This window comes from Panthera tigris, chromosome C1 (assembly GCF_018350195.1).
Source record: "Panthera tigris isolate Pti1 chromosome C1, P.tigris_Pti1_mat1.1, whole genome shotgun sequence".
Lineage (NCBI taxonomy): Eukaryota > Metazoa > Chordata > Mammalia > Carnivora > Felidae > Panthera > Panthera tigris.
The window spans coordinates 44,198,743-44,217,522 of NC_056667.1; the positions used below are offsets into that span (position 1 = coordinate 44,198,743).

General features: G+C 41.4%; 1 protein-coding gene across 1 annotated transcript in view; it reads right to left on the minus strand.

Annotated features, from left to right (window-relative positions):
• Nucleotides 1–18,780, minus strand: part of USP24 (ubiquitin specific peptidase 24) — a 140,351-nt gene that overhangs the window by 68,890 nt on the left and 52,681 nt on the right. The window contains exons 13-28 of the mRNA XM_042997312.1: nt 18,416–18,523; nt 18,136–18,231; nt 17,884–18,045; nt 17,638–17,685; nt 12,232–12,339; nt 11,405–11,554; nt 10,403–10,534; nt 9,438–9,549; nt 8,236–8,312; nt 6,869–7,009; nt 6,631–6,684; nt 5,505–5,620; nt 1,581–1,647; nt 1,347–1,457; nt 525–623; nt 263–436 (exon numbers count right to left, since the gene is read on the minus strand). Of these exons, the coding sequence (XP_042853246.1) occupies nt 263–436; nt 525–623; nt 1,347–1,457; nt 1,581–1,647; nt 5,505–5,620; nt 6,631–6,684; nt 6,869–7,009; nt 8,236–8,312; nt 9,438–9,549; nt 10,403–10,534; nt 11,405–11,554; nt 12,232–12,339; nt 17,638–17,685; nt 17,884–18,045; nt 18,136–18,231; nt 18,416–18,523 (1,755 nt within the window). The remainder of the gene's footprint in view (nt 1–262; nt 437–524; nt 624–1,346; nt 1,458–1,580; nt 1,648–5,504; nt 5,621–6,630; nt 6,685–6,868; nt 7,010–8,235; nt 8,313–9,437; nt 9,550–10,402; nt 10,535–11,404; nt 11,555–12,231; nt 12,340–17,637; nt 17,686–17,883; nt 18,046–18,135; nt 18,232–18,415; nt 18,524–18,780) is intronic.

Genomic DNA, 18,780 nt, shown 5'->3' on the forward strand with positions numbered 1-18,780 from the left:
GGCTTTCCCCTTCCTCTCTGGCTCTTCTGTTGTCTCCCCTGCTGGGTCCTCTTCACCCTCGATCTCTATACAAAGAAGTTCCCTGGCTCGGTCAGGGAAGGCCTCGTAGCCTCGTAGCCTCTCCTCTCCTCTGTCTACGCTCATTCCCTTAGGAACCTCATCGTGACCGGTCAGGACGTGTCTGGGAGAAGAGGACCCGGTCATCCAAGTCTCCGGGGGCTTCCTAAATTCTGACTGGTCACCTGACTCCGGCACCCCGTACCTGCTCCATGGCGTACGATGAGCTAAAGGCCCCACTGCCGCTGCTGCTGGAGCTGGTCGAGGAGTCCGCGGAGCTGCCGGATGGGGTCCCGCTGCCCGAAGTCTTCACCGTGAGGATCTGTTCATCAGAAAAGCCCAGCTGGTGGAGGAGCTTTTGATCTTTATTCACGGTCAGCTGCGAAAAGTGGTTTCTTAGTTACTGGCAGGAAGAGGAAGGCATTGACGGCGGGCTGAAGGGCCACAGAGTGTGGGTTTAAACCTACCAGACTATCGTTCGTAAATATCTGTATGTTGTCCACAGGTGAGCACAACTGCTTGGCTATCTTCCATCGCACGCTCCCTATGGTTTCATTACTGTGAGCCTGTACGACAAAATTAAATGCTGTTGGGAGTCTTTTGTTTACTTGTCCGTTTAAACAACTGCTAGTGAGCACGGACTACGTGCCAGGCACTGTTCCAGAAGCTGGGAACAGAGCAGAGGACCCACGGACAAAACTCCCCGCCCTGTAAGGCTTCCCTTCCACAGTAATTCAATGTCCCGTCTTCCCACCCCCCATGCCTCGCCATCTCCTGTGAATCAAATCTCGAGTCCTTCTGCTGCTGCCGTCTCCACTCTTTCCCGTTCTCTCTACACTCCCCTCACACCAGCCACCTTGCTTGTCACTCAGTGAGCCACGCAAGTCCCTCGCCAGGACCTCAGTACCTGCTGCTCCCTTTGCTTGGAATGCTCTTCCGCAGAAACTATTTGTTGTCACTTCGTTCCACCTTTGTTCAGATGTCACCACCTCGGAGAGAACTTCCCTGCCCATTTGATGACATTTCACACATACGCATTGGCTCTCTACCAAATTATTCTGCTTTATTCTTATTCTTCAGAACACTCATCACCACCTGATGCTATATTATATACTTATTCATGTGCCTCTGTACACCCATCAGTTCCCTTTCGCTGCAGGCCTTTAGTCTATATTTGTTTGCTAAACAGCTTGCAGAATAGTTCCCCATGGAGCTATCCCGCTCTGCAGTGCTCGTGGGAAGGAATCGAGACAGTATGAAAATGGCTACAGGGCTTAACGTAAACCTACCTCTACAGTGAAGGTATCTTTGGTAGACTCATACGTGACATTGAGAGTTAAAAGATGTCCATGAAATGAGGCACCATGAGGTAGAATAGTTCGTGGAACAGAGTAAAAATCCTTGAAAAAATAGAAGTCAAACAAGTCAGACGCACAGCGTCACTGTTAAGTCTCCAACGTACACACCTAACACGAGTCTAACGACAGGATGATAAAGTTGCTTTAAAAAGAAGAGAGGCTTACCTCTATAGTGATCACATAGCGTTCTGCCAAAAGCAGCAGTCTCTCGATTATTACAAGTTTAGTGGATCTATAGATTAAAAAACTTTTTTTGAGCATATTTGAAATGAACTGAAGACTTGAACGTATTTGAAATAAGTCGCACGATTCCAGTCTGCTTCACCAAAACCACGCAGTTAGCCTCAGTGGCCGAAGGCTTAAATCTGCAAAGACTAAACTTCCCCGTCACCCAGGGCGGGAGGCGGCTCAGCCAGCTCACAGCCGTTGTGCATTGATGGAGCAAGGGAGGACAGGCAGGCCCCCTCCATGTTTCCTTTTCTGTCCTTTCCTTTCTGTCTTTTTACACAGTTGTTCCATAAAGGAGGACCTGGGCCTCCAGGCCTGTCTGTCCATCAATCCACCAAGAATGAACAACCAGTAGGTTTGAGTCTCATAATCTTACCACTAAAATATGCCACCTAATTCTGTAAACACATGGAATCTGACAAAGTTCTGAATTGGCTGAAAACCAGTAAGTGTACCACAAGTAAGACTTGCTGTTCTAAATAGTTTAAGAATGAGGAGGAAGGAAGGACAAACAACTGTTTATCTGGTTTAAATGAACATTCTGTAGAGTTAAAACACACAAGTGTGGGGCGCCTGAGTGGCTCAGTCGATTAAGTGTCCAACTTCAGCTCAGGTCATGATCTCACGGTCTGTGGGTTTGAGCCCCGCTTTGGGCTCTGTGCTGACAGCTCAGAGCCTGGAGCCTGCTTCACATTCTGTTTCTCTCTCTCTGTGCCCCTCCCCTGCTCACACTCTGTCTCTCTCTTTCTCTTTCAAAAATATTTTAACGTTAAAAAGAATTTTAAAAACACACACAAGTGTTAAGAATTATTATCCTATAGGTTTTCAAAGTGCTTGAGAAATCAACACTCATCAGGGGACAACCATCTCTGGAACAGGCAACATATAGCAAGGTTAAGTGCTAGCTTAACCCCTGAAAATGAGACCCGAGATCCCTTTTGGTCAGACTTAGGGAATATTACTTATTATCTGAATTAACGAGACTCTAACGTCCAGCAGCTTATGTACTCACAGCTCCATATTTGATTCTAAAGACAACATTACGTGTGTTAACATCAAGAGATGGAAATCCAAATGTCCTTAATTTAAACATGTGCTCTCCCAGAAAAGAAAGTCTAGGCATTTCAAACAGGCATCTTTCTAAATCTGAAAAGAGGTACTAACACTTTCTAACAATTGGTCTGGTTGGCTGATTAGCAGTACTGAAAATTCTACTTTAGAAAGAGTTTGTTAAATACGCTGTAATAGTACTGTTAAATATATTTAACAGAGTTCTAAATTCTTTCAGGCTACGGGCAAGAACTAGAATTTGATATTCAGGTGGGGAAGCTTTAGGAATATCTAAATGCTATAGTAAGAGAATTATTTAAAAAAAAAAGTGTTTTTTTAACATTTACTTATTTTTGAGAAACAGAGTGAGACAAAGCGTGAGCAGGGGAGGGGCAGAGAGAGAAGGAGACACAGAATCTAAAGCAGGTCCAGGCTCTGAGCTGTCAGCACAGAGCCCGACGCAGGGCTCAAACTCATGAACCATGAGATCATGACCTGAGCTGAAGTCAGACGCTCAACCGACTGAGCCACCCAGGTGCCCCTATAATAAGTGAATTATTGAGTGAACTATCTTAATTGTGCCTCAACAATGAATTAAATCTCAGACAACATTGCAGACCACTGTAGAGATGAGAGAATAACTCTCCCCCGTCTGCCACCAAAGGTGGAACTATGGTCACTGAGAAGTTCTGTCAAAACCAGTGAAATAAGAAACTATAATGTCGTGGTTCAAATGCAACTCTGAAATTATACACTCCTATGAACAGTGTTTGGAGTTTATAATAAGAACAGTTAAGAACTATCCTGTGGCTGTGCTCTGTAGTCAGTCAAATATGAAATGAAATGATTCAGAATAAAAAACACTTAGTAAAAAGAGAGAAAAATAACGCACTTATTTAAAGATGTTGCAGTTTGGAAATCCCAATCCAATAGTTCAAAATTGGATTTCTATTCTGGTTTGTCAGATAAATGAATCATTAAGGACCTAGGTCATAAAGATGGACCACATCTTACAAACATGTAACTAAAGACTCTTAATATGCATTTTTTAAAAGTTTATTTATTTTGAGAGAGTGAGTGAGTGAGTGAGCAGGGGAGTAGCAGAGAGAGAAGGAGAGAGAATCCCAAGCAGGCTCCACACTGCCAGCACAGAGCCTGATGCAGGGCTCGAACCCACGAACCATGAGATCATGAACTGAGCTGAAACCAAGAGTTGAACACTTAACCGACTGAGCCACCCAGGTACCCCTACTCTTAACATGCATTCCTAATGAGAGTCTATTTAAGATACACTTCCAACAATGTGGGAACGCAAAGGTCATGAGTTGAATCTATAATCACTTTCCGCCATTTTAACTGGGTTTTTTTGGTAAGATTTTATCTTTAAGTAATCCCTATATATAACGTGGGGCTTGAACTCACAACCCCGAGGTCAAGAGTTGCATGCTCTACTGAATGAGCCAGCAAGGTGCCCTGCTTTCTGGCATTTAAAAAAAAAAGTCCAAGAGGGTTGAATTTTATTGGAGCCTCTCTAATATTAGTATCACTACACAGTACTCATTTACTTTTTATTTTTATTTTTTTAAATTTTTTTACATTTATTTATTTTTTGAGAGACATAGAGAGACAGAGCACAAGTTAGGGAGGGGAAGAGAGAGGAGGAGACACAGAATCTGAAGCAGGCTCCAAGCTCCCAGCTGTCAGCACAGAGCCCGACATGAGGCTCGAACTCACAAACTGTGAGATCGTGACCTGAGCCGAAGTCGGATGCTTAACCAACTGAGCCACCCAGGCGCCCCCACGGTACTCATTTAAAAAAAGATGATGAATGTGAGCAAGGCTATTGCTTTGATTCCTATTCTAAAGGGAGCCTTTAAAAACAAGAAGAACTGTAAATAAAAATAAATAACATATGTACATACATAAAGTCATTCCAAGCAGAGAGAGACAATACGTGCACCCATCACTTAGAGGGCAGCAGAGCAGGCCTCGTTCTGAACACCTGCCAAGGTTTCCTGGGCATCAGTGATTGGGGGCTGCTTACTAAGAATAGAAGGCTCAGAAAACCTCACAGTAGCATCTGAGCTATGCTTCAGTCTAATGTTTCTGAATACTCACCTATGTTCCTCACTGTATCAAAGAACTATAGCAAATACTGAACTCGGGTTTCACTGATAATATTTGAAAACACTAAACAGGGCAATCTAACAGGAGACTTCAGCTCAAAGTTTGAACACAAATATCTGGGGGTTAAGTTCTTGTTAGAAGTTATTGAAAACTAATTTTAAGGAAATAATATTTAAACTATGATGTTATTATAATGCACAGTTTTAATTAATCATTACCGTCCGTCTCATTTTGCGCGTGCTGTTAAGTGCCCTGGATTTGGGCACCAGGAGACAGGTTATGTCTCAGTAAGTACATACTTCAAACTTGAAAAATTACTCTTCACACAACGAGTATATCTTTAGTCTGTTGTAAAGAGTAGCTTACTCCTATTTACACAGAGTCAAAGTGAAAGAATTCAAATTTTAAAAAAAAGTAACAAAACAACAAAAGTTGTCCAGTAGGCACAGGATCGGGGCAGACCACTACTTGGTTCTGGTGACAATGACCTACGGATCTTCAGAAAAAAAATGCAGATCTGGGATGTATGACAGGAATACGCAATTTCTCAGGATACGACTCTCTGCAAAAACTATGATACAGAATGAGGAAAATCAACCAAAAAAGAAGCCAGTTATTTTTCCAAACAGGTACATGTGTATTTACGCATTGTGTGAGTACGTGCTGTAATTTCTGCACACTTACCTATATGGAGACTGAACGGATGTTGCTACGGTTGGCATAGCAGTTGCCGTAAGCATTTTTGTTGCTCTGGTCACTGCATGCGTCAGAGTGGGGCCACCAAGTGCTGAGCTGGCCGCCTGTGAAACATGAAACCATCATTCTATTATCAGGGTTTCTCAAACCTCGGGCCGATTGCTACCTTGGGCTGGATGGACGCTTTTCGTTGTTAGAGGGCTGTCCTGGGCTTTGCAGGATGTTTAGCCACATCTCTGATTTCTAGTCACTACCCACCTACTGCTACCAGAAAGGTCTCCAGACATTGCCAAATGCTCTCAGGGAGGCAAAATAACCCCTGGCTGAGAACTACTGTTTTACATATGTGAATACTTAAATAGTACCTCATTTAATTAAGGTACTTGAATACTTTAAATGGCTTTTTATGATGACAGATTTGGGTGAAGTCACAGATTTGGGTGAAGAACTATGAAAATCCTGCACAGATTCAAGCATGTATTCGTCATCACGAGGTTTAACTTCTTGACCTCTGGGGGCAGTAGCATTACGTTTCTGGAATAGGTAAAAAACTTAAACACAACTTAAGAACAGAAATGACTGTTTAACGCTTTAACCATCATGCTGGAGCCAAGGCACTGGAAATGTATGTGAGATAGTATCACACAGCAGGCTTCTAATGGACAAAGGCAACCAATACCACCTGCTATGGCCTTTAATAGCATCTAAGATATAATCGCAGCTGAAACATGGGCAAGGGTGGGAAAAACAAGTTCTTGCATAAAAACCCTGGGCAGAAAAGGAAAAAGGGGAGAAGAATCTACTAGAAATGTGGAATGTCGAGTAGGCCCGTTTTCTGAAGACAGTTCCCATACCCCAAAAAGGGGGGCGGGTGGAGTGGGGAGGAGACGTGGTGGAAAGAGAAGCAAAGCTTCCCTACGGAGGACATTTCTGTACTGGGGGAATCCAGGCAAATGTCTGTTCCCTCTGTGACAATATAATACGGCTGACAAATTCTTCGACAGAATCCAGCCACAAATATCAACATGACACATGATCTCAAACAGAAAATTATAAAAGGAAAAATGTCAAAGCATTTATTTCAAAAACATGTTAAATAAAATTTGCCACTCACTTCTAATCTCGTGTAACAATCAGCAATAAATTTCTTATGTAACGATACGGAATCCTAAAAGTAAGAGGTACATGGAAATTAAAATTAGTCCGACATTTAATTGCCATCATTAGTAATGAGAAAACATCAAAATAAAAAAGCCAATTTTCAGGCACGCCAAAGGTCAGAACTTATCAAAAAATATATATATATAATTTTCTGTTTTGTGTGTAAGTACCTTCTGTCCTTTGATACCCACCTTCTTCAATCTGGGATTTAGATTAATGTAACTATAGTTTATGATTAACTGAATAGCTTCATTAGCAATTTCTTCATCAGGTGATTCCATGGCTATTTTCCAAATGAAATCCATTCCTATCAATTCCAGCTTTTCTACATACTGTTCAAAAGAAAAAAATCATACAGCACACCAAGGTCACAAAATTACAATTATTTTCTGTTATATCATTAAGTCCACACCTTCCAGTTTAATATGCATTAAGGCTGCGAAAGCCAAGACACATGAGAGCACTACTGTACTATATTTTAAATCAAAAACAACTAACCACAGAAACACTGGGCTATGTCCATGGCAACAAGGGGAGATATGGAGAGTTTTCTCCAGATGTTCCTAAACCCAAGCTGGAAATCTACCCAAGCAGGTTACAGAAAATAGCACAGGAGTGAAGGAGCACCAGCTTCAGGAGCTTGTCCTCAAAAGGAAACAGAGCCAGGCTAGAAGTGGTTAATAATCCTTGAGGCTCAATCGGGTCTTCCCAAAGCTCAGTTCAAACGGCAGGATCCAAGCTTACAAGATCTTGTAAAAATTTGTACCATCCACGAAGCCAGGCCTTGAACCAAAAGAGTTAGGTCTTAAAAAAGACCATTATTTACTGCCTTTCTTTTTTTAAGGTTCACATGTAAATATAAACATAAGTTGCATACATTCGACAGATCCTCACATTCTCGTGCTTCACTGTCTGTTCCTAAAGTTTTCTCCCCAAATCCCTGTCGCTATGATGAACCGAAGATTCATCTTCAGAATGAAAGATGTTATTTTTTTTTAATCTTTTATTTATTTTTTGAGAGAGAGACAGAGTGTGAGCAGGGGAGGAGCAGAGAGAGAAGGAGACACAGAATCTGAAGTGGGCTCCAGGCCCCGAGCTGTCAGCACAGAGCCCGATGAGGGGCTTGAACTCACAAACCGTGAGATCATGACCTGAGCCAAAGTCGGACGCTCAACCGACTGAGCCACCCAGGCGCCCTAAGATGTTATTTTTTAGGAACACATCCATTACTGGATCTGAGGAGCTGGAAGCTTCGATAAAACTATCCCTGTCCTGCATTCACATAGCCACAGGAGGATGCTGGCTGCCCTGGGTCAGCAAGAAGCACAGAGGGATGAGAAGTCAACTTTGTTCTCCCGGGCAGTTAGCGAGGTGTCGCTGTGCCAGAAAGGGAGCCTCTGTTACGCTCTAAGAGAAGCTCTGTCATCAAAGCAAAAGACGCAGTTGAGGCGATGCCCATTCTTTAAAAAAGGTCGTGTTTTCTCTCAATTAGAACACCTTTTTTGCCATGTTTTACTAGACTATCCAGATTATCCAGATTTTGGAAGAAGGTACTTACCAACTGAGCTCCTTGTCGTTTCAGTCGATGATCACAAAGATTCACATTTTCAAAAAAAGTCTTAAATAAGTTAAACCCTGAAATTACAGAAGGTCAGATAAATTCATGCACTCTAAGTAACACAGATAACCAAGGAAGAGACTCAAAGTATATCAAGAGCCAAAACTGTAAAACTCTTGGGACACAACAGACATAAATGTTCAAGACCTCCGATTAGGCAACGGTTTGTTAGATATGGTACCAAAAGCACGAGCAGCAAAATAAAAAGTAGGTAAATTGAACCTCATCAAAATTAGGAGCTCTTGTGCTTCAAAGGACTATAAGAGAGTGAAAAGACCACCCACTGAATGGGACAAAATATATGCAGAGTGTCTATCGGATGAGGTGCCACTAGGCAGAATATATAAAGAACTCTCACAACTTAACAATAAAAAGACCAACAGCCCAATTCATGATGGGCAAAAGGTCCGAACAGACATTTCTCCAAAAAATATATACAAACAGTCAATAAACACATGAAGAGATGCTCAATATCCTTAGTCATCAGGGAAACACAGACCAAAGCCACGAGATAACACTTCACACACACCAGGACGGCTAGAATAAAGACGACAGACAGTAACGAGGATTGGTGAAGATGTGACAAAACTGAAACCCTCAGATGTTGCTGGTAGGATTATAAAACGGTGCAGCCACTTTGCAAAATAGTCTGACAGTTCTTCAAAATGTTAATTATATGATTCAATTCCACTCCTAGGTATATACCCAAGAGAAATGAAAACTAATGTCCACACGAAAACTTGTACATGAATGCTTACAGCGGTGTTACTAGTAATAGCCAAAAGTGATTAACACTTCAGTATCCATCACTGATGAATGGATAAATAAAATGTGGTACATTCATACAATGAAATATTATTCAGCCATAAAATAGAATGATACTGATAAGTGCTACCATTTGACAACTGAAATGGTAAGGCCATATAATTTAAAGTGAATCACGAGATACTATTCACATAAAAAGGAATTAATCTGTGTATATAAACACAGGTATACGCAGATATGTCTTTATACGCATAAAGAAAAGTCCAGAAGGATAATCCAGACTGCTTAGTTGCTTCTGAGAAGTGGACTTACAGGGAAAGGAAAGAATCACATTTCTTAAAGAACTGAGAAAAAAAGACTTGAAGTTTTCTTCCTACCATTCATGGTGATTTCATATGACTCCAATTTAAGAATTTTCTCCTTGAAAAGCTGCTGCTGAACGTCACTCTCGAGATCATGTTGGCCTTTTGTAAACCATTCAAAACACATCTGTGGATTAAGACAAACATTACCCTATAACTAAAATTCATTTTAGGCAAATACTTATTCCAAAGTGGGAGACAGAAGATAGGCTATGTTCAATGCTGCAAAAATTTGTATTACCAGGGACAACGGAAATGCCTGGAACGCCAGAGCCAAATAAAGCAGTTCCTAGCAGCCTTTCCCTCAGATAATGAAAATATACACTCCTACTGTTCAATGAAGGTTAGACTTGGGCTTGCCCACTAACGTTTATTCATAAGCCTTGTTGTGTGCCAGCCGCTGTGCTGGGCACGGGCATTTATTCAGTCCTTTCAACAATCCTAGGAAGTAGTTACAACTCTGCAAACGGAGATGAGCACACAATTCATCGTTACAATACACCAAGTCCGGTGTTCTGCTCCTGGCTTAATCTATTTTCAGCTGTTTAATTATAGTCAGAAAAAAATCTGTCTGGGCATTTATTCTTCTTTGTGTTTAGAATACAACAAAGAAGTTTGTGTTTGTGCTTCTGCCGTACGACATCATTGCAGGAACTCAAAGTTCTTGGTTGGTAACTTGAAATTAGTTCCATGGGAGGGAGAAAAATTATAAGACATACCGAGAATTCTTCAGCTGTGCTCTTTCGGCTCAATTTGGTTTTGTCCAGAATGGTATAAAAATTACCGAACTCATACGTTTATGTCATAGATATATATCATATAATGTATTTTTTCAGCACTTATAGCTCCTGGCCGATCAGCATAAATGTGTGCTTAGCAAATTGAGAAGCATTTAGAATCGACGATATGAGACCCATAAAAAAGGTAAACTATAGAAGCCCCACCTCTGCCTTATTTTAGCCACACTACCATCTTCTTACCTCTCTATCCAATTCACAAACATCCTGGCCAGTCACAAGACACTCCCAGATTTCCTTGGCACGATTCCAACCCAGATACAGAGTGGCTTCTTGCAAGAAAAATGCTAGAAATTTTAGATGGGCCTCTAAATACTGCAAAAAGAAGTAATGCTGATTAGTTAACTCCAGGCATTCCTACGCAAAAGCAAAATTAAAACACACTTTTTAAAAATTAAAACAAGAATTCTACCTAACGCTTACACATACAATTTAGGGTAAAATAAAGGCGAGACATCTGTTAACAGCACGATACAGTGGAAACTACTTCAAGTCTGTTACAACTTCTAGTCAAGTTGGATGGCAGTAAAATATCATCTCCGTAACCTCAAACTGAAATACCGCAAACACTGGTTAAGTTTTTTTTCTAATTTTTAAAAACAATATTACTAATCAACTGATTTGAAAAACGAAAGCAGTTCTCCACAGCATAGACCATTATCATTTCATATGAAAGGCAGAGGAAACATGGTCATCCTTATCACTTTATCGTATGCAGTTCTAAGATGATTTGCTGAATGATTCGCCCACAAATAACAACTTCCTAAACTGTTATTTTAAAATGGTTATAGTTGGGGCGCCTGGGTGGCTCAGTCGGTTGAGGGGCCGACTTCGGCTCAGGTCACGATCTCGTGGTCCATGAGTCCTAGCCCCGCGTCGGGCTGTGTGCTGACAGCTCAGAGCCTGGAGCTTGTTTCAGATTCTGTGTCTCCCTCTTTCTCACCCTCCCCCGTTCATGCTCTGTCTCTCTCTGTCTCAAAAATAAATAAACGTTAAAAAAATAAATAAATAAATAAAAATTTGTTTAAAATGGTTATAGTCAAAACATAAAACTGCTCCATCGCTACAAAGAAACCTCATGCCACCTCTTTAGCGCGACACCCTACCGGTATCGTGTTTATAGTTCGCACGCAAATAGCCAAACGGATGCTGTAAAGCGCGACACGAAAGCACAGCTCCGGATACCTCCCGGTAAGTGTATCGGCCATCCACCAGCGTGGAACCAGTCAAGCCTCCTGGTCCAGCCACAGCGGCTGCAAGTCGATGACAAGCTATCAAACTTCCGGTCACCAACTTCACGATTTCAAAATTTTTCTTCAAGTCTTGAATGATGCTCTTGGCAAAAAACAACAAAAAGAAAAATGGCATGAGAATCTGCAGTCATTTTGTGAGTTTAGCAGAAGCTTCCGCGTCAGCACGTAGCCCTAGTGAGGGACTGCAAATCTAAGGATTGCTTCACTGAGGATTCATTCCCTACACAAAAGCAAACAAAATCATCTAGTATGTGCACTTACTAGGGAACTCATAAACTTCTCTGCTAATGTTCTGCTTCTAGAGACATTATCTCTTTTTTTTAAAAGACGGGTTTCAGAAAAGAATCTTTTCGCTTCTTGCCTACTTTTCAGATCTTTCCTCCCAAGTCTCGTACACTGAAGAAGCTCTGGGTCCTTTAAACAATCTCATCTTCCTGAGATCAAATGTCTTTAAATCTTTTCGAACACAGTTCTAAAATACCATTCAGCCTTTTAAAAACTGGCATAATCATGTCAATCAATTAAGGAAATAAAAAGGAAATGAATCAAGGATGTTGCAAAAGAAGAGCTCTTATAGAAATGAGAGCAGAATGATGTTTGAACTCAAGATTATTAAAGAACATAAACGAGCTGTTTTAATAATCATAAAGATGTAAAATAGTGACTTTACAACTCAGCCATTTTATTTATGTTTTGTTATTAGAGAAGTTGTGTAAGTAGGTAGAATTGTATGCTGATCAAATATAGCTGCTCTCTTACCTTGTCTTGCTTTTGATAGGTCTGTTTTATAAACGAGCGGGTGATCTCGTGGAGCTGACGCAAGGCTGGCACCACCCACACAAACTGGGGATTATTAAGCTGAGACGACTAGAGTTAAAAAGAAGTTACATGAGTTACATCTAGAAATAAATGGCAGGCAAAATTTATTAGCTATAAAAATTTCCCAAGTCGATTAGGTTTGATGCTAGACATTCTATTATTTTTCTGTCCACACTGCTCATTTACAGCTCATCTCCATGCACTCGTAAGTCAGTCTTCAACTTCTTATTCCGCATGCAATTTCCTAAGGCCAAGAACTGCAAACAGGAGTGGATGTGAAGTGACAGTAAATGTATAGGGTACATCAGCAAAAAACAGACGACAAGGGATTAGCAATTTCAGAGGATAGATTAAGTAGCACAGGCTGCTAGGACATGTTGACATGATCAAATGAACTGACGGGCAAAGTTTAACTTGGATAATACTGGACTGGCTGGTGAGGAAAATGGTATAGAAGTATGATTTTCTACAATTATATGATTAAGATACCAATGATATGATCAAGACACTGATAGTGGTCTATATATTCAAGAAAATACTCATGACCTGCTTATATCTCCTAGTTAAAACAATTTTGCAAGAGAGAATTCAATTTTTATTAATTACAGCCACTTTACATTTGTACTTTGTATTTTTCAGAAACACTTTCAAACGTTATTTCTGAAACTGGTACAGAACAATCCAGATCTTCGTAGTACGTATCTGGAAAGTCTGATGTTCGTGAAATAATCTTTAAAAACAGAACTGCTCTCTAATATAGAACAACTTTCAAATTAAGAGATCTGTAAAATTTGGAAGGCTGTCAGTTTAACACTATTAATCAAATAATCGATTAAGTGTCTAAAAAACTGAGTACAAGTTTTAGGTCCTTAGCCTTTATTTTCAAGGCTGAATTTTGCTTTCGTTTTCAAAGCCTTCTTGCTTCTTCACGTCTTTCAGTAACCTGAAGACCTTTATGGGGCAGAAAATACTTCTGAAAAAACCTACTTTCTGTCTTTGGCAGAAAAACAGCATACTACTGAATATGTAAACGAGAGCGAGCTATTGCCCAAAACAAGACTGGTCTTCTTGGAGATCAGCCAACCAATCGCAAATACCGTATTTCCTGGATTCTAAGATACAGGTTTTATAAATTTCAACATTTCTGAAATTGACACTTTTTACAATTTTGTCAAAAGTAACTGAGCAGCCACTAGGGGGGGGAGAAAGTTTTGACACAGCTGTCCTTACCTGCGTACATGCACCCCTAGCTGTATATGAAAGGTATCTACTTGTTTGTCTACCCGTCATGTTAGTTGTGACCTCATATATGTAGCACCAAACAAGGATGGCTTCTTAACTTGAATTTAGATCACAAATTTGTTACTTAAACTGTCAAAGAGATGACACTACGATGGAACAGGATTAGCCTGTCATGTCTGTCAACTCAAAAGCAAAGAATCCTGCCAGTGGTCTCAGTCTCAAAGCCAGGAGAATTTGGTGTGACAGACTCGTACCCTGTGAAGGGCCGTGTCACCCACCACTAAATGTCTCTGTCCGAAGGTTGCACCCAAAATTCAAGAGAAGCTGTTTATCTTGTAGTATACACAACTTGACTCAGTTAAGGAAAAAGCAGCTTGAGTTTTACAAAAAAGGACAAGGACACAAAATTCCATAGTCTTTAACATGCCTCGGAAGGATACAGTCATTCTTACGGAGGTCAAAGTCACTACCAGATAATGAAAAGCACTGTGCCAGTGAAGCCGTACAGGCTGGTCAGAAAGAGGCTTAGATGCAAACTCTTGAGTGTGAATTTAAACTAAAGAATGGTAAAACTAAAATGGAGCTTCTTTTTTCCTTCTCTGCAACTTACGAAATCTGTGATGCGGGTTGCAGTCACTGGCATCTTAGAATCAGAGAAATAAGGTACATATTAAAGGCCAACTGTTTGCAAGACCACCTACGTATTTGTGCTAAAACAGAAGAGTTGCAAAATCACAAAGATGAAAACCCTAAGGCTTAAGTCCAAACTCATACCTACCAAAAGGATTATAAACATGAGGATATAAATATGAACCCTCTAGCAAATAATCAGATATATTAAAAAGCAGTCTTAGGACGATTTCAGTTAATTATGGTTAGAATATTTTTATTTAACATAGAAAATCATCCTTTGAAAGTAGCTCACTATCCAATAAAATTCAGGAAATCAAATAAAATTGGAATTTAAAAAAGTATTTCTGATATGGCCTTTCTAAAGTTTAGCAAACAGGAAAGATGTTATTTATTCCATCATATCCACGACACGATGTTGCTCAGTTACAAGAAAAATTTAAATTATTTTTCTCCGCTTACCAAAAGGGCAAGAGACTACGGTGAACAATTAAAATGAGCACATTTGATAATGCCTGGTAATGGAGCTGAGATTTCATAAGTAGGCGGTAACGGTATGTCCAAATTAGACCTCAATATCAGATGAAGCCTTCAAAGTCAATTGGTATAGCCTGCAAACCTATGCCTAAATCCTCAGTCACTCTGGTTTAACGGCTAGTCTCCTAGTGCTTCCCGTGATGAGGAGACAGTGCATTCTACTGCCGACTTCTCACGGAAAGTTCACTGCTCTCTCATATTGAAACAGGCCTCCCGCAACTTCTTGGGAGACATAAAAAGTCAGTGGGATCAAACTTCTCTATCACAATCTAAGTCTCTAAAGAACACTTTCATATTCTTTCTTGAATTTTCTTCTCAAAGCTGAACATCCCCCCTTTCTCATCTGTCTTCTTTTTCCAGACCTAGCCGTTTACCCTAGATTCAAAGCACACATTTTTGCATGGGAGGACGTTTTTAAAAAAGTATTTCCTCCTGTGCTAACCACATCACTGTGAGGCTGTACTGAGGACATCTTGCTACTCTTGCTTTGAATTACGTGCTTTGGCAAGTAGAGGCCACTCCACTCTGGGTAAGTAATGATTTTAGTGTCCTCACAGGGTGAAGGGGCGGAATAAGAGGAAGGGGCGGGTATCCACCTAGAAGCTGCCAGGCACTGTGCTGGGGGGCAGGGGTGGTGCTGAAGAGAATGACTTAGGGAATACCCAAACACTGCTACTTGAGTAAAAACAACTTTTTTGGCTCAGTGATTTTTTTTTTTTTTTTGGGGGGATGCGTACATTTAAATTTTTAATTGAAGGGAGAAAAGGAGTGAAATAAGAGGGAGAGGGTTGGGGGTAAACAGTGGAAGGTATAAAGGAAGCAAAGGAAAGAGGACCAAGGGAGCCAAGGGTAGGTATCCTGGCAGAATCTACAGAAATAAAGTTAAGAAATAAGGGTCGGAACTTCCGAACACAACAGTGGAATCTGGGAATTTTAAAAGTGTCAAAAGCAGAGGGAAGGGGAATCAGTTGGGGGAACAGAGGTAGCTGAGGGTGGGAGGGGAGTAAGAGGTGGGTGATCTTGTCTTACCCTTTGCTTAGTTTCTGTGTAGCCTGGCAGGGAGACATAATCCCCAGTCAGCCCACCTTGCTGCCTGGCAGGAAAGGGCATAGCATAGAAAAACACCTTTAGTGGCAGGATATAACTCACCCCCTTGCCTGGAGCCAGATCCAGGGGGCTCTGATCTTCCCGCTGCCCCCCTCAGCCATGTGTACTTTCAGAGCGAATGTGCGAGAGCACTCAGTCCATTGAAAAGTGCTATGTAAACGCAAGGTATTATTTGGAATGAAATCATGGTAGATCAGAATTTCTTTAACTGGGAGCAGTGGGAAATAAAAACGGAAGGGCACTCCTTTCAAGTCTCACAAAATGACTCCAAAAATCGCCACGTGACTTGAGCTTTGTTATAAAACAACAGGCATGAATGAAGTGACCACAAAGAGGGGCAACAAAGAGGCACCGACGCTACGACTAGAAGAGCGAAGTCATGCTGAGCCACGGCGAGGAAGGAGCAGGCGGCGGGAAAGGGGTGCTGGGTTCAAAAGCCATTTCCCTGGAGGCAGGAAAAAGTCCCTTGAGCTGGGACCCTCAGATTTATAAAGAAATGTATCTGCTGCTGAGAAGACAAGACTGTTTGTCTACAGATACCTTTTCGTCTTGCTATTGCTACTACTAGGGAAGGGTCTGAACTCCTTACACAACTCACTCTGGATGAGGGTCAACCGCAAAGACAGAGACTGCAACAAAGTATCTGAATTGCTAAGCTGAGAGAACTGGAAAAATTCACACTGTATCTGAGAGCGAGAGCAATGTTGTTGAATTAAAGGAACAATTCCTTAAAACCTGAGCATCATCACCTCCAGTTTGTGAGTGACTTTTTGAAAATCTCTAAGACTAGGTTATATGTAGAAAATTCACCTGATCACATTTCGGCATTAGAAATCTAAAACACAAGTTCTTACGTGTCCCTAACTAAACTTTATGACCAAATATAACTTAATAAAAGCTCACTGAATCACCACGGCCTCTTAACAAGAGCTAAGAGTCTCTGAATATACCAATGAAAATCAGCAGTATTCAAGAACCTTTAAAGAAACACTTATTAATGAAAGCCAAGAAAAATGTTTAGCCAATGAAATTACTAAGCCACATTCACCAAAACCTTTTTTTATGTTACAATAAAACGAAATCCCTCCTGTTATGAGGCTTTCCATTTGGTCTGGGCAACCCAAGGGCCTCGGCTAGAGGAGGGCACTGCTTTGGCGGGGTGGGGGTGGGGGGGTGGGGGTCCTGCCGCAACAGGGGAGGTCGCTCCAATGAGCCGCCCCAAGATCAGCCCTCCGGAGCACAGACTGGATGTCTAAGCACTGCAGGGACGGGAGAGCTACAGTCATCACTGCTTACTCTGCTAACCATGCTTTCAAAGGGCAGCCCCTAGGTGCCCAGCAGGCTGGAGGCCGGAGCCCTGAGGCAAAGGGTTCCCAGAGCAGTGGCCCCATTGGCTGTCACCGCCTACGCCCGCCTCCTAGTATTGGGTCCTAGCAGCAAGACTCACCAAGGAATCACTTTATGAACACCTCTGAACTAGGCACCTGAACAACAACTATGTGCCAGCACTGAATGAACCTCCTTCTTCCCTTCTCTTTCTTCTCCCACTCTCCACTTCTCCCTCATGGCAGAAAAATGGGCATGGTATTTATGCAGAATCCATTGGACTCACTAAAACGGTGCACACTTCGCATTTAGTTTACAAAAGAAGAAACTAAGTTAAAGGTCTTGTAATTTTATGAAAATAATAAAACTACCCTGTGAACGTGACCTTGGATTTGTGAATAGACGGCAGTTTCCGAGCATTACTCAAAGAAACACCAAAACACTTATTAAAAGAAATTATTAAATTAGTATACCTTTTGGGCAGTTCCATGTGAAAAGTCTTACCTTGAATCCGTCCTTCTTGTTTTTTTCCAAACCTGACCACTCTCCGGGCTGAAATGAATTTTGAGAGAAATGTAAGTGACTTGGTAGAAGTAGTACCTACAATTTCCAAATCTTGGACTCTAAGGTAAGAGTTTCCAGGTCGCACATTTGATTTACATAATAGGCTAAGAAATTCATTGGGTCCTAATTACTCAGACAATGCTACTGATGCTCTGACAACAAAAGGAGGTCGAAGGTAAGACCAACCCTTTTAATATCTTCTATGCACTTAATGATGTAGCTTCTCTTGATTGCTTCCTTCACCGCGTATGCGTCACTCAGGATCGTCAGGTGCTCCTCCAGGGCTTGCTGGATAAGGCTACTGGGCAGGGTCGGAAGATGGGCCAGTTCCCAGAGTACATCTAACACCTACAATAACACCACACAAGATGAGCCCACACATGCACGAACAACCGCATAAAGTATGTGGAGCTGGAAAGATTAATTTCATCCTCCTGCCTTTCCAGATGTGGTCTCAAAGCGAGCTTCCCGGCCTATTCGTCCAATCAGGCTCAACAGCTTCTGTCTTACTCTATCGCTTTCCGTCTCCCAGCTCTGCGGAAGGGAAAAGGCAAGACAATCCATTGTATCAAACCGGCAAAATATGCAGAAAGTTTACACCTGAGCTAGAAAGGTTCGCTAAAGCAAGAAGAGTGTATGTTTAGATGCTTCCAGCTTAGAGGCGGAAGCTTCTTTTAGAAAAAACTTAAAAAGCTAGCACGTTTGACTGGACACGTACCTTCTGAATGAGAACAAACAAATGATTAAGCTGATCTGAATTAAATTTGACAGCTGCTGCAGCAATAATAGTATGGATGTTCTCTATCACAGTAGATGATTGTCCCGACTGGAAAAGGAAACATGGGGGGCAAGTTAAGTCCTGGAACTTGGAAAAAACCTCAGCCTCCCATCCCCCCCTCCTGCAACTGACAGAAGAGGAAAGCAAAACAGCAATAAAGATAAACTGATTCTAGTTTCATTGGCATTCCCTTGCATGAGAATACCGGCAAAACTAAAGGAAGCGACCCTTGTTAATGGCCATCAGTTGGCCTTGGTTAAATTCCTAGCAGTATTAAATCTTTCAAAAGATGACAATTAAGTGCT